Raw genomic sequence first — 16,327 nt, forward strand, 5'->3', positions numbered from 1 at the left:
CGACTATGATCCTTGTCCCCAGACACTCCAGCCAGTGGTTGTCCAGCGAAATACCCTTCCAGACTTGCTCGGAACTTTACATATTTTTTATTGTATCATCTCACATTCTTCTGAATTCTAGGTAATATGATCCAAGTCTACTCAATCGCTCCTAGTAAGACATCCCAGGAATCAGCACATTAGATAAAAGCCCAGTGATGTGTGATTTTCAGGTACGTCAAAAGAGACACAAACAGGCATGGCTCCGGTCTGTCAGGAATGTACTTCCAACAGACTGCTACAGCCTTTCCAGTGCTTCCACAATCCCACACAGCTCCCACAAGAGGTTTAAGAACTGGATTGCAATGTTGCTAATGTGAAGGGTGAGGTCCAAACCTCATGCCTCAGTTTTTCTTCTCCCCTTCACCACCCTCCCACCCCACCCCAACTAACTTCACATGTAGGTGCCCAAATGAAAGGCTACTGTGAAAACCTCGAGGTAAGCCATGCTCATAGATCCCTCCATGGCACGAAGAGGTTTCAGGCCATTGAGAAAAGATTTCCACCATCAACAGAAAGCTGCAACACCAGTTCCCAGGACTTGAGGCACAGAGCTCAAGTGATATCAAAGAAGCAGACCTAGGCATGGAAACGTGCGCTGGATGTGAAATATATGTTGCGTTCCTTCCCTTTCAGGTCTGGTGGACCTTGAGACTGCTGTACCTGCTGAAAAATCCCTTGAAATGGACATTGTTCCTTTTCATCCTTTTAACCTTGAAATAACAATACACTTAGACTACTTTTATACGCAATTCTGTGGAAATAAAGGCCTGCCTTCCATGCAACACTGACTTCATATTGCACTGGACTCAGCTGCTTTGCTGAAGTGGTGAGTCTACATTAGGAATCTAGATCGGCCGCGATCCAGAACAAACCTTGTCTTTTTTTATGTTCAATCCCCACACCTCGAGATATTTGCACAAATAAACAATGTTCATGGGTTGTGTGGCTCAGTTCCATCCTGCCATTGGAGGAGTTTAACAGGCTTGTTCAAAGAGGGCCTGAGAAAAGTGAAACAGAGGGATTTTCAGTAGGGAAATCATTCATTACCAATTACACGTGTGCTTGACAAGTCATGCAAAACAAAAATTAAATGGTATGACTTTCGAGTTCGTTAATGTTTCTGTAAGAAAGATTCCACACTGACGTGGGAGTGTGTATAGTTGCTCCTTGTTGCTGTCACCTTTAACAGGGACAGATTGCCATGTGGAATCATTTGGCGATTTCCATTGTTACGTCTGCCTTTCACATCAATCTGCACTGTTAACATCCAAACTGGAGCTCAGTTATTGGGTTCTAATCCAGACAGTTTCACTCAGAGTATTCCAGCTCACTCATTATTTTGTCCCCACTTCCTGAAGGTGTTAATTTTCACTCCGGTTCAATTCCTGAGTCAACATCCCAAGTAGCTGGACTGTGGCTATTGATTATTTGACTGTAGGAGGACCATTAGGAACAGGGGCAGGCCATTATTCTGCCATTCAATTAGATTAGGACCTTTGATCGATAACCTTTTATTTGCACAGCATAAATAAATGGAGCTCATGCTTAAATTCCAAATCTCCCATTATCCAGAGCCCTTTAGAGGAGTGAGCCTTAGATTTCCAGTAACTTACTACATGAGTGAGCTTCCTGATGTCACCCCTGTATGACCAAACTGTCTCATTTTTAGATCATTCCCTCTTTCCTTGAGAATGTATGTATTTTATTTCTGTATCTATGCTATCAAACCTCTTAAAGTGACCAGTTTAGAGAGCAATGGAGATAGGGCTGGAGAACTGGCCTCGCGGAGTAGTTCTTTCAGGAGCCAGTACAGACACAATGGGTTGAGTGGCCGCCTTCTGTACTGATTTTATAACTAAATACTGTGATTAGTTCACACCTCTACTTTATACCTTAAGGCAATACAAGCCAGGTTTATGCATCTTTTCTCCCAATTTAACCATTCCAAGTCTGCTATCATTTCAGTGTTCCTGAGAGTGACTGAATTGCTGATGATTGTATTCCTTGGACTGTAAATCTGCCCAAATGGTGTTAATCCAACTGGAGGCAAAGACTGCTCTCTGAATCAAATTTCTGCTCATTATCACTGCGATATTTGCTTTGGAATAATTCTTACTAACACAGCAAGAGTTCATTGTTGTCTTCTAACTCTGACTCTGTACACTTGGCTCTCTCTGACTTTATTTTCTTGGTATTGTAAGTGCACTTACTGTGTTGCTGACTCCAATCTGCTTTCTGCTTAATAAACCTACTTTTGTATTCATGTTTCTGTTTCTTGTATCCTTCTTCCTTGCTTCTGCGTACACAAAGGTGGTGTTAGAACCAGTTTATTCCTTTCAGTCTTCTCGCTGAAAGCCGCGTTAATATAAAAATGCTCCTCCTTGCACGGCATTCAGGAGGTATACAGCCGCACAGGGTTTTTAAGGCTATTTCCCCAACTATGAACAAACATGTACAAATGTATCTCAGTGCTCCGAAAGGGAATTTGGTCTTGCAGCAGTGATGGGCTGGGGTATTTCAGTGAAGTCCCACTTTTTCAATCTGCTTTCTGACAAGTAATCTCTCTGAAACACAATGATTGCAGAAACATCCCTGAGATCAACTTCTCACACTATGAAATGATTATAACATTGCTTGTTTTTTTTATTTTCCTACAGTTAATAATACCTGTCAGACATGCAGGGCAGGTTTCTGCTATCCTTGTTCAGTACACCTCTGAAGCATCACCTTCCCAAATGGCCAAATGTGATCCTGGCAATCATTTTGGTTCCATTTCTTGCCTTGAATCACCAAGGCTGGTTAGGAGATTACAAGTATTACAAAATATATTCTGCACCAAAACAGGCTATTCAGTCCAATTAATTCATACCGGTGCTTAGGTCTGACGTGATTCTCCTCCACCCATTTTCATCTCACACTATTCCTTTCTCCTTCATGGACTTGTTTAGCTTTCCTTGAAAGGCATCTGTGCTACTCAGCTTAGCCATTCCATGCGATAGAAAGTTCCTTTAATTATTTGAGATGGTAGGAACTACTGATGCTGGAGAATCTGAGGAAACAAGGTGTTGAGCTGGATGAGCACAGCAGGCCAGGCAGCATCAGAGGAGCAGGAAAGCCGATGTTTCAGGTCTGAACCCGTCTTCAGGGTGCAGACCCGAAACGTCAGCTTTCCTGCTCCTCTGATGCTGACTGGCCTGCTGTGTTCCTCCAGCTCAACACCTTGGTATCCTATAATTATCACCCCTCGTTGTTCGTTAACACCACTGGCTATGCCAGCACTTAACTCCCATCTGTAATTACCTTGAAGAAGACGCTAGTGAGCTGCTTTCTCGAACCACCACAGTCCTCTGTGCGCGGGTACAGCCGCAGTGCTGTTAGGAAAGGAATTCCAGAGTTTTGACTTTGTACTACCGAAGGAATGGCAAGATAGTTCCAAGTCAGGATAATGTGCGTGCTGGAAGGAACTTGCAGGCGCTGTTGCTGCCATACAACTGTGTTGCCTTTGTCCTTGTAGCGAGTCGATGGTGTGGGTGTGGGAGGTGCTTTGATGGAACCTTGGTGAGTGTACCTCGAAGGTCGGGGTTAGGGTGCTGCCCAACAATGACATCGTTAGAAACCTTTATTGATCTGAATGGGGAACAGTTTTCTGCAGTTCTGTGGCCAAAACATGCAGCTCATGGAAATGCAGCGAATATCGGGACAATCCCACTCACAACAGCTTAAAAACCACAGGGATTTCATCTTGCCATATGGTTTAATTCCTATATTAAAACTGAAGATCAGTTTGTTGTATTTAGGATTAAACATTCATTTACTGATGAATTTTGGTTTGGTCTTAGGCAGTGTGCAAAATACAATCTTTGCAACACTGTACTTGTCCCATAGCTCTACTTATCACCGTTGTTTTTAGGTGAAAGCTTAAATACTGTTACTACAGACCCAGTTAGGCTCTTTCAGTTTGTTCCATTCATTCTGAACTACAAGAGTCAGAAATTATAGACTATTCACTGAACTGTGGCTCTTATACATTACAGCTGACACAAAATCTCTCATTCCAAGTGTTCGGTCTGCACTATGTGACTCCAGTTTATATTTATGGTGAACAGGGACATGGTTGAATGAGATGCTTGAGATGCACATTGAACTAATGAGCTAGCACAGAAGAAAAACACATCAGGGTAATGACATTCATAATTTAGATAGATGGAATGGTAGGGATGATGAACAGGGAAACTAGGAGCCTAGTGAATAATTGAGGTGGCAAGAGTAATGTAGGTATACCTAGTGAAAGACACAGTGACCATATGAATATAGAAAATAAATGGAAGTCTTTTACTGAACAAAAGCAATAAAGACAGCAACGTGTAGTAAAACATTCCGCTTCACAGGAGTTGTATTGAGCAAAATTTGACACTGAAACAAATAAGGAGATATTAAAACAGAAATCCAAGTGGTTGGTCGAAGCGATAGATTTAAGGAGCTTCTTAAATGAGGTAAAGTACAACATTCAAGGAGGGAATTTTAGATCTCAAGCTCTTGTAAACTGAAGGTACAATTGAATGGAACAATTAAAACCAGGTAAAACTGGGAGTGCCCAAGAGGCTAGAATTGAAGCAGCGCAGATACTGCAGAGAGCGCTGAGACTGGATACTATTATGGAGAAATGGAGGGATGAGGCCTAAAGGTATTTGAAAACAATGAGGAAATCACAAAACCAAGGTTCACTTATCCGAGAGACATTGTAGGTCAATGACAGCAGCTGTGATGAGTGAATAGGGCTTTGTGTGAGAGTTCGGATACGGACAGCAGAGGTTGGACAACCAAACAATGAAGTGGTGAATGAGGTTGAAGGGGTTAATGAGGTTTTCAGCAGCAGATATACAGAGATTGGAGCAGACTGGGTCAAAGCTACAGAGGTGGAAATAGGTGCTAGACGTAACCGAGAGACTAATGAAAGTGACTGTAAATGTCACTATGTTTAAATTAGGGATGAAAGAACTCCTCTTTCTTGGAGGAATTTGTGTCAGGTGGATTTATGGACAGACCATGAGAGATTTTCATACATGACATTTCAGTAATGTTGGTCTGGGAGGCTACAACACATTCAAGGATTTCGGAGGGGAGACGACGATCTGGAGATGGGGCTGTGGTATACAAGGCAATTGAGGTTGGGGTGGGGTGGGGGGTGTCCAAGGATGATTTGATATGGGAGAGGAGTGTTGCTGTCAGATTACAAAGTGAAATGGGGGCAGTAACTGGAGTTTGGGGGAAATGGGTGGGAGAGGGACAGTCAGCATCTGTCTCTGTTAGGAAATGCTGGACTATGCCTGGCATGTGTGTCACCTCTGAATTAAATCCTGTATGTTGTAAAGGTTGACTGAGTTGCAATCCTTTCTACAGCTGGGACAGCGGAATGACATTGGCCTCTTTTTGACCTATCACTGACATTTTTCCTTACGTTCGATCTATCCTTTATGTGGTCCAAAATCCATTTCATTTCTTCTTCAGTGTGCAAGGAGATTGTCATATTGAATTTGAACCATTAATTCTGTTTCTGTCTTAACCATTGCTGCCAAATTTGATGTGTTTTTTATTTCTTAATGCAGTTTTTGTCAATTGATGAATGGTGTACAACCGTTGAATTGGGAAGTTAGGTAACTATATAAAGAGTAAATAAATCAAAGTATATGCCGATACAGCTAAACAAAATAGAATGGGAAAAGGCTCAACTGAGGCATAAACCCCAGCAAAGGTCAATGGTTTATTTCTGAGCCATGAAATCACTGAATAATGAGAGTTTTCAACTTCCGTGGAGATTCAGGTCTTGGTAAGAAGGAGGGGAGAGTGTCGTTAGCTTGGATGGCTAGGTGCCTCGTGTATAGTTCAGAATAAGACCAACAGCACTATCGTAGACATGGATCTTGTTCCCCCCAAGAGTGGGTGGCAGTAACACACCAACAGTAATGAAATCTTCTCGGGGACCAGTTCAGGATGAAGCATCAGCCAGCAATGAGCCCAGGACTGCCTTCAGGCAGAGCACAAATGACATGGCATGATGAGTAAGAAAGAACACAGACTGCTAATATTCTAAAGCAGCACCTTTTGAAAAGCACAAAGTAATTCTGATCAGCAAAGTGGACTTCACAATCTGACATGGTGGGGAGATCATAGGATTAAATTTACTCAAAAACTTAGAAGGGAGCTGCAGACCAGAGTTTCAGATTTAAACAAGGATTAACTCTGAAAGTGTGAGGAAGGATGTAGCTTGAATCTGGTAGGAGATGCGATGATTGAGTAAGTTTGCTTGAGGCTTACTCCTGATACTTTTTCCTTCTGTTTCACAACTCAAGGAGCAACTTCTGTCAAAGTGAGAGCACTTTCTCCACTTAAACTTCACTTTGTATGTTAAATGGCATGTGGGCGCGCATCTCACTGGACATACAATCCCACCCTTTTCTCAGTGGAGGCATGCTGCTAGAAATTATGTCGGCTTCCGCTATGACTTTGTCTCTTCAAATCATACATAATATCAGTAAACCAGATGGTACCTGTAACAAGCTATGTTGTTTAATTCATGACCGGTTATTTCTGAAGGAAAGCATTGAACAGTACAGTGTCGGCCCATTAGGAATCCAGAAATCTCTCACAAGGAAAAATCAAACAAAGCTTTTGAGCTTGTCATTTCACTTTAAGTTTGAAATGAAGAATTTCTTGGGGAAGGAGGTGGGAGTGGAATTGTGTTCCCAAGTGAAGTATGGTATCCATGTACCTTCTGTAAACAAATGGGCTGGGCCTTTCCGCTCTGAAGGCAGTGTCATTGGAAGTGTGAAAACGCAGCTTTTACATCAGTTGGACTGAATCGCAGAAGTGTTACGGCACAGAATGAGGCCACCCAGCCCTTCATGCCCATACTGTCACATGATTATTAAAACCGTAGAACTCCAACAGTGCAGAGATAGGCTATTCTGCCCATCGAGTCCATACTTACCCTCTGAAAAACACAGCATCCAGCTCCAACCCCCAACCCTCCCCCCCCCCCCCCCCCAACCTTATCCCTGTAACCATGTTTTCCCCCTGGCTAGTCCACCTAACTCTGCACATCCCAGGATATTAGGGGAAGAAACTGGAGCACCCAAAGGAAACCCACACAGATGCAGGAGGAATGTGCAAACTCTACACACCTCTACAAATGGCTGCCAGTACAGCTGGAGAGAGCTACGTGTCGCAACATCATAGAATTATCACAGCATGGAGGGTTGCCATTCGGCCCCATTATCTCTCCTGGAAGCAATTCAGTCAGTTCCATTTCCCCTGCTCTACCCTTATAACCCTGTAAGTTTATCTCCTTCTGAAATCAATGTCAAATGATAAGCAGCCTTAAAGATCAAGAGCGAATTTCCTGGTTCTAAAAGTATTTGCTAAAGTTGAACAGGAGCAGGCTGTTCGGCCCACCATGTCTGTGCTGACCATGATACCTTTCTAAACAATTGCAGTTGATTTTGCACCATTGTTGCTGTGATTGAAGAATGAACAAAAGTATCAAATTTTACACAAGGAACAACAATAAGGCCTTGAATGCATCAAGAATATATGCAACAATCTCGATATGGTCCACTGGAAGAATCTGTTTGAACTCTAGAGAGCTATTCCATATGTAGGAGGCATCTCATAAGTTCCATATATGATGGCTCAGTTCTTGCAAGGAAATTTGAAATGAACCCATCAAGTTTTCACAATCCTCTCAGTTTTCCTCCTCCCTTTTGAACAAAGGTCACCCATTTGTCCACCATTTTGACATTGATTGAGCTGAAATGCTCCACTGCAGTGTGAAGTTCAGCACTGATACACTCTGCTAGAGACAACCATGTAAGGTCAAAAAATCCCTTCCTACATCTCAGTCCCTATCCCCTATTGTAAGACTCCTTTAGAAAATCAGTCTATGACCACGCTTTTGGTCACCTGCATTATTATCTAGATGGGTCTGGGATCAATGCTTGAGGCCGAGTGGAACTAGCAAATGTGTCATGATTATATATTTTTTGAGAGTAATTGGACCTAACTGGGTGGAGATGGGGGAACAGATATTCTGTGTCATTTCAGTTGATGGAGCATTAGAGCCTGGAAGGTTTTGTCTTAAAAGGCCCTACATAAGGACCACTCATATTTGCTGATAAAGCAGCCTATGGGTTGTGTAGCATCATAAAGACCAGGTCCCTCTGGATGATGTTTTTGGAAATCACAGCATTCCCTATTTCCAAAAAAGCGGGATGGAAGTAATGGCCACTTTGTCCTGCTTCATGATGGATTTCCCTCATAAACTATTTACAAGGCTACACAGAGCTCTAATGGAATGGCTGTGGTTGATAACTAGAGCCCTACAGCACAGAAACAGACCCTTCAGTTCAACGTGTTCATGCTGACCAGACATCCCAATCTCTCCCAGTCCCATTTGCCAGCATTTGGCCCAAATCCCTCTCAAACTCCTCCTATTCATCGACACATCCAGATGCTTTTAAATGCCGTAATTGTACCAAACTCCTCCACATCCTCTGGCAGCTCGCTCCATATCTGCACCGCCCTCTGCGTGAAAAAGTTGTCCCTTAGGTCCCTTTTAAATCTTACCTCTCTCACTTTAAACCTGTGTCCTCTAGTTTTACACTCCCCCCACTGTCGGAAATAGACCTTGGCTATTCATCCTATTTGTGCCCCTCATGATTTTATAAACCTCTACAAGGTCACCATTCATTCTCCAACATTCCAGGCAAAAATAGCTCCAGCCTATTCAGCCTCCCCCTATAGATCAAACCCTCCAATCCAGGCAACATCCTTGAAAGTTTTTTCTGCACCCTCTCGAGTTTAACAACATCCTCCCTATAGAAGGGCAGCCAGAATTTTATGCAATATTCCAAAATGACTTCACTAGTGTCCTGTACAGCCGAAACATGACCTCCCAACTCCTATACTCAATGCACTGACCAATGAAGGCAAGCTTACTAACTGCCTTCTGCACTACACTGTCTACCAGCGACTCCACTTTCAAAGAAATACGCGCCTGAATTCCAGGTCTCCTTGTTCAGCAACACTCCCCAGGACCCTAACATTAACTGTATAAGTCCTGCCTTGATTTGCCTTTCCAAAATGCAGCACCTCACATTGATCTGAGGTGACACGGCTCAGTGGTTAGCACTGCTGCCTCACAGTTTCCCGGGACTCAGGTTTGATTCCAGCCTCAGGTGACTGTCTGTGTGGAGTTTGCACGTTCTCCCCGTGTCTGTGTGGATTTCCTCTGGGTGGTCTGGTGTTCTCCCACAGACCAAAGATGTGCAGGCTAGATGGATTGGCCATGCTAAATTGCTCATCGTGCCCAGGGATGTGTAGATTAGGGAGGAAGCTGTGAGGGTCGGTGGGGACTTGTTGGGTCGAAGGGCCTGTTTCTGCACAATGGATTCAATTCAATAAACTCTATCCGTGGCCCTTTGGCCCATCTGACTAAGGTCCTGTTGTACTCTGATATAATCTTCACTGTCAACTATGCCATCTGTTTATATGTGGTGCAAGCTTAGTAACCATACCTCCCATATTCGCATTCAAATCATTTATATAAATGTCAAAAAGCTATGAACTCAGCACTGATCCTTGTGGTAAACTACTGGGCCACAGGCCTTCGGTTTGAAAAACAACACTCTGTCTCCTACCTTCAAGCCAATTTTGTATCTAATTGACTAGCTCCCCCTGGATTTCATGCGATCTCCCTTACTAATCAGTCTACCATACAGAACTTTGTTGAACACTTTGCTGAATTCCTTGCAGACAATGTCTACCACTTTGCCGTCTCTTCAAAGCAACTCAATCAAGTTAGTGAGACACCATTTCCCATGCACAAAGCCATGCTGACTGTCCTTAATCAGTCCTTGCCTTTCCAAATGCATGTAAATCCTGTCCCTCAGAATCCCCTCCCACAACTTACCCACATTAGCCAACTTCCAGTCATCTGGCTCCTCACTCACGGCAATTAATGATACAAATGTCTCAGCAAGAGGCCCAGCTTCCCACAAAGTTCTGGGAAACACCCGATTAGACCCTAGTGATTTATCTACCTTTGTGTTTTAAGACCTCCAGCACCACCTCCTCTGTAATACGAACTCTTTTCAAGACTTCACTATTTATTTCCTAACTTCCCCACCGTAAATATTGACAAAAAATATTCATTTAGTATCTTCCCCCATCTCCTGCTGTTCCACATATAGGTGGCCAGGTTGTTATTAAAAGGGCCCTCCTCTCCCGCTTGTTACTCATTTGCCCTTAATGTATTTGAAGAATCTCTTTGGATTCTCCTTAACCCGATTTGCCAAAGCTCTCTCATGTCCCCTTTTTGCCCTCCTGATTTCCCTCTTAATTTCCCTCTTAAATATACTCTTACTGCCTTTACACTCATCTAGGTATTCACTTTAATCCCAGCTATCTGTATGTGATATATGCCTTCTCTTTTCCCGACCAGAGCCTCAGTTTCTCTAATCATCCAGCATTTCCTATACCTACCAGCATTGCCCTTCACATTAGAGGAACATACTGTCTCTGAGCTCTGATTATCTCATTCTTAAAGGCTCAGCCATCTCTGTGCCGACAAAGAGCCTCACCCCTTCAACTTTTGAAAATTCTTGTCCAATACCTTCAAACTTGGCTTTCTTTAGACTTTAACTTTTTGATCATTTCTAGCCTGTTCCACAACTATTTTAAAGCTAATAGAATTATGATCACATGCCCCAAAGTGCTCCCCTACTGACGCCTCAGTTACTTGCCCTGCCCTATTACCGTACAGAGTTTTGCTCCTTCTCTCGTAGGTATATCACATATTAAATCAGAAAGTTTTCTTGTATACACTTAAACAAATTCCTCTCCATCCAAGCCTTTAACTCTATGGTAGTCCCAGTTTGTGTTCGGAAAGTTAAAACCCTCTCCCATTACAGCCCTATTTTCCTTTCATACATGTGAGATCTCCTTACATATTTTGCTCTCAATTTCCTGATGATTATCTGGGGGCCCATAGTACAATCCCAACAAAGTGATCATCCCTTTCTAGTATTTATGCACCCCCCCACCCCACCCACATCCCCCACCATATAACTTTACTGGACAATCTCCCAGGAACATCCTCCCTAAGTACAGCTGTAATGTTCTCCGTAACCAGAAATGCCAATTGCCCTCCTCCCTGCGCCCCTATCAGTCCTTCCTATAGCAACTGTACCCCACAACATTAAGATGCCAGGGCTGTCTGTTCCTGAGCCACATTCCTGTAATAGCTATGATAAACCAGTTCTGGGTCCCCAACCATGCCCTAATTTCATCTGCCTTGCCTCTCAGGCCTCTTGCATTGAAGTAAATGTAGGTTATCAATCAGTCTTACCTCATTTTTTGCCAAGTTCCTGTCTGCCTTGACTATTAGACTTGCCCCCCTTGTCTACTTGCACCAGCCTTAGGCTCTTCTCTTTTCTCACTCTTGCTTTGGGTTTCCACCCTCCCCTCTCCAAGTTTAAAGCCTCCCAAGTAGTACTTGCAAATTTCCCCACAAGGATAACAATACCCTTCCGATTCTGGTAAATCCTGTCCCCCTTAAATAGGTCATTTTCACCCTTGAAGAGCTCCCAAAGGCCCAAAAATGTGAATCCTTACCACCCTGCATCAACTCCTCAGCCACACATTTATCTGCTGTATCCTCCTATTCCTACTCTCACTAACATGTGACACTGGTAGTAGCCTAGACATTACCACCCTTGAGGACCTACTTTTTAACCTCCTGCCTAGTTTCCTATATTCTCTGCAGAACTCATCCTTTTCCCTACCGATGTCGTTTAGAATGCAAAAGTAGTTGGAAAATGTATTTACACTGGTTTTTAATTTGAATGAATCAATTATTTATTGCCCCAGGACATGGTGATCCATGTTAATAATATTGTCAAATATATGTGTTTTGCTTAAGCTGATGACTGTTCTAAAATGTCTTGTATGAATATTTTGCATGCTTCACTTTTTTTTCCAATTGCAATCTCACTTTAGGTAAAATTGCAAATTTTGATTTTGAGGACAGATCTGGAAAATGCAAATATTTGAATATTAGATTTCTTGATGCTGATGAGAACTTATTAAACATGCCAAATTTTTGATTGTTTGACTCTTAAAAATCACCATTTTTCTGTTAAATATAGCGTGACATATCACCATGTTGTAATTGGGTCTGTATAACGTGAGCCATTATTATTACTGATTGTGTAGGAATCTTTAACTGCTGATTAATCACGCTTTTCTTGCTGTGAATTGCTCTCCCTCACTCTCTGTTGCTTTAATGCCGTCTGAGCTGTTCTTTTCTAAGGTAAGACACTTCTGCTGTTTCCTCCCTTTACATTGTCTGTGAACTATGTTTAATCGTCCCTCTTTCCTTCACGTTCTCTTACTGATGACAATTATTGACCTGGCCATTTCCACTACGGTGGTCTGAATTATTTTTCATGCCCAAAATTGATCAAGCAATGTGATGGTTAGCAGAATTTAAAGTTTGCATCCAGTGCAAATCTAGAATCTTCTGTGTTTATTCAAAATGCTACTGGCCAGAAGACTAACCTGCCTATAAATCTGACTGCGGTCTAAATTCAAATGAATCAGGATAGCGAGATTTCATTGCTGGTACTCATTCGCAACTCTAAGAGGAAGATCCAGAAGTGGTTTTCCTCACTAATTTAGAATTAAGTTCCTCCTGGGTAGTCACTAAGACATTGAGTGAGAAAGCTCACTATTTTGTGATGAGCCTACTTTCTGCAGCATTCCTCAAACTGTGACAAGTTCCCAATCTTAAAGACATCAGACAATTTATTTTCAAGTTTTTTTTAAATAAAGCTGTGTTCCAAAATGCCACCTAGTTGTGCAGGTTCTGGGTGGATTTTGCATTCAACAAAATGCAACTGAGTTTCGATGAAAGATTGGTTGGGAGAGCAGGGAGGGATGAAACATTCCTGAAAACTAGTGCGAAATTTGGGCAAAGCCAATAATCTGGGTGCAGTGTGGAAACTGCAGGTCAATGTACGTCTGGTTAAACAACAAATCATTTGCTATGAATTGTTAAAAGAAATTGATCACTGTAATGATCTGTATTGCCTTACTGGGTGAAAAGATTAAGCTATTGACTTTTTTTTTCTCCCCTCCATTTCTCTTGGGCAGTCGATCAAAGTATGTTTGAGAATTCTAATACAGCTCCCACCCCCAAACATCACCACATTAAGGCTGTCTCAGCTAAAGGAAATCTTGCAGGCTCCTCGACGACCATAGCTGTTGAATCAGGCGGGCGGTTGGGCAGTGGAGGCATCAACAGCCAGCACCTTAAGAGTGCCATCAATTTGGGGAAGGCCATGGGGGCAAAGGTCAACGACCTGCTTCGGAGAAAGGAGCAAAGCGCTGCGATGGAAGTGGGCATGACCGAGGTCAACAAGAATGCGGAGGGGGCCATTTCAGTGACGGGCAAGGACGACAAAGGAGCTGCGGCCAACAATGGAATGTAAGTCAGACTTTTTTCTGGCTCAATGTGGATTAATCTCCAGGTCGCGATAAGGGGAATGTTCAGCTGGTATGTGGCTAACACCTCTGACGTGCTGAAGGATGTAATGGTCATCACAGACTGTTTCCTTAATAAACTATATAAGACGACTAAAGCTCACCACACAGCAACAGGCCATCAGCCCAAGTCATTTGTGCCAATCTTTCTGCAACTCTCAAAACTACTTCCATCCTGATTCATCTAACACCATCCTCATTACCTCTGTTCCCCTGTGCCTCACGTGTTTATCCAGATCCTCTGTATAATACTGCTATGGACAAGACCACACTACCTCAAAATATAGTAAGAAAGTAACCTAGGCCCTGATCTTTTCTTCTTTTGCCAATAAACGTAACATGCTGCAGCTTAATCAAAACACATATATTTGGCATTATTATTAAAATGGATCACAATGTCCTGTGACAATTCAATTGATCAAACTGCTCAATGTTAAGCAAAGCACAATTTATTCATGCAATATAATTAAAACACAACAACAGAAAAAAGGAAGGAAGAACTGGAATAACAACTCGATTGGAAAACTCAACAGAACAATAGATACAGTAACTTCTACTAATTAACTGTTCAAATGTAATAACATCCCATAAACACATCCTTGGCAAAAGGCAAATTCAGAACATAGATCCCATAGCAGGCGGAGATCCTACAGCTTGTGACTGTAACTGAGAAAGGGAAAAATATCCACTCCTTCCAGACCCCAACAGCAACTGTTGGAAAGCTAAACCTAAAATCCCTGGTTCTGTGGGAGCTCAAACACACCCATTCAGGCTGCTTCTATTGTTACAACTTCATTTTTTAAAAAAACTCAAGGCTTCACAAATTGTTTATCTTCTCATAGACTTCTCGTCACCTGTCCCTCAATCTCTGTCTCAAAGAAACCAGGACAAAACACACCTCTTGAAGCCACTTTCTCTAGATACGGCACAACATCATGGGCCGAAGGGCCTGTACTGTGCTGTCCTTTTCTATGTTCTATGTTTGTTAGATGAGCAATTGTTGCATTGGTGCACAGAATGTCTGACACATTTTTAAAAAACTAAGAATGGTAGAAGTAATTTTATGCAGATTTTGGAATGTCTCCATACATTTCCATATTCCATGACCCCACTTTACATCCACGCAATTCTTGTGGTTCCATGCTCTGGGTTCCCTGGCACTTTAGTATCGCTGCCCATGTATAGGGAACAGTGATTGATTAAGAATGATGTGTGCTTGGCCATATTGCCGCAGCTTTCAGTTGGGTGAGTCGGAGAGAGCATAAAGCTACTGCATTATCTCAATGTGGGGGAGGCATTGACATCTTACCGACCCAATGACCTGAGAATTTGTTTTCATTCTTGCAGTCATCACACAGGTTGTAGGAGGTATAAATCAGTAGCTGCTGGAATAAATTTAAAAGCAGGCAGCAGAGTTTGAAGCCAAGCAATGGGGGCGACACGGTCTCTGAACTTCAAATGGTGGCCAGAGTACTGAGATAAAGTTTATCCTAATTGACAGATCAGGGAACTGTTCCTCAGAGGAGAACAGTACAGTATCATTAGCAGAAAAATGTTTGTCCAAATAGTAGAAAGCTGTTTGGACTGTTCATCCTATTGAGCCTATCCCATCATTGTGCTAGCATAACTATATTGCCACCTATAAATAAATGCCAAGGCGAAAAAGTGCCCAACTGTAACACTGACCAGGAAGATGGCTCACATTGGCAGACACTGAGTGCTCTTTGTCAACCTGTTTCTCATAAGCTGTGCACAAACTTACAGCCAAACTCCAACAGAGCACACATCAGTGTTACAATTTATGATGAATATTCACTTCATGCCTCAGGCAGGGAGCTCATTACTCTAACCAGTACTCTGGCTGAGCTCTATATAAGGTCATCATTATCTTTCAGCTTTTTTATCTTTTGAGTTAAGACTGTGTTTCTTCTGAATATTGTTATGGCCTTTATCACTGGAGGTCTTTCATTTCTTGCGAATCTATAACCCAAAGTCCTAATTCAAAAGCTTTGAGCTGATAAGGTTAGGAGTGAGAGGAGCCTCTGTGCGTCAGTCAGCCCAATGTTAATAAATTGGACACACGGGACATTTCAGTGCTGTAGATTTTATGTAACTGCAATCTATAGAAGGCTCTCATCCTCAACGGAGAATACACATAAAAATCATTGAGGCACAACACAGCTGCAGGATGCAGGATCAGTTATTCACAGCAGGTGCTGCAGGTTGTGTCCCTTCATTGTATGTGTGTGTTTTTTGACTTCCAACAGTTGACACACACTCAAGCGCTGACACACAATGATCGAACAGAACAAGGAAATTGTTTAGCACATCGTCAATACGACGGTAGATCTGACAATGTAGCATTCCCTACTAGAGTGCCACCCTGAATGATAGCTGCACACAGCACTGGAGGCTGTTAGTAAAGATCATCCTCTCATCCTCTGCAAAGTGCTTTTCATGACCTCAAGATGTCCCAAAGCCAGTGTATGTTACAATCTTCATAGAGATTGATAACTATTACAAAATGATTCTAACTTCCAGTTAATAGCTGAAAGAATGGCATGGCAAGATTTCGAATATAAAATGTTTACTGTAACAAGAGGCGAAAAGTGCTTTGGACAAAACACTATTCTAGGCAACTTGTACTTTACAGAGAGAACCATTGACCAAGTTTGACCACAAGCAG

General features: G+C 42.4%; 1 protein-coding gene across 4 annotated transcripts in view; it reads left to right on the top strand.

Moving 5' to 3' along the window:
- The window catches only part of nos1apa (nitric oxide synthase 1 (neuronal) adaptor protein a), a 309,570-nt gene that overhangs the window by 285,495 nt on the left and 7,748 nt on the right, over window positions 1-16,327 (top strand). For all 4 annotated transcript variants that reach the window (XM_048539043.2, XM_048539042.2, XM_048539044.2 and 1 more), the window contains one exon: window positions 13,252-13,585. In XM_048539043.2, coding sequence (XP_048395000.1) covers window positions 13,252-13,585 — 334 coding nt within the window. The remainder of the gene's footprint in view (window positions 1-13,251; window positions 13,586-16,327) is intronic.

Source organism: Stegostoma tigrinum, chromosome 8, assembly GCF_030684315.1.
Source record: "Stegostoma tigrinum isolate sSteTig4 chromosome 8, sSteTig4.hap1, whole genome shotgun sequence".
In the NCBI taxonomy this organism is placed as follows: domain Eukaryota; kingdom Metazoa; phylum Chordata; class Chondrichthyes; order Orectolobiformes; family Stegostomatidae; genus Stegostoma; species Stegostoma tigrinum.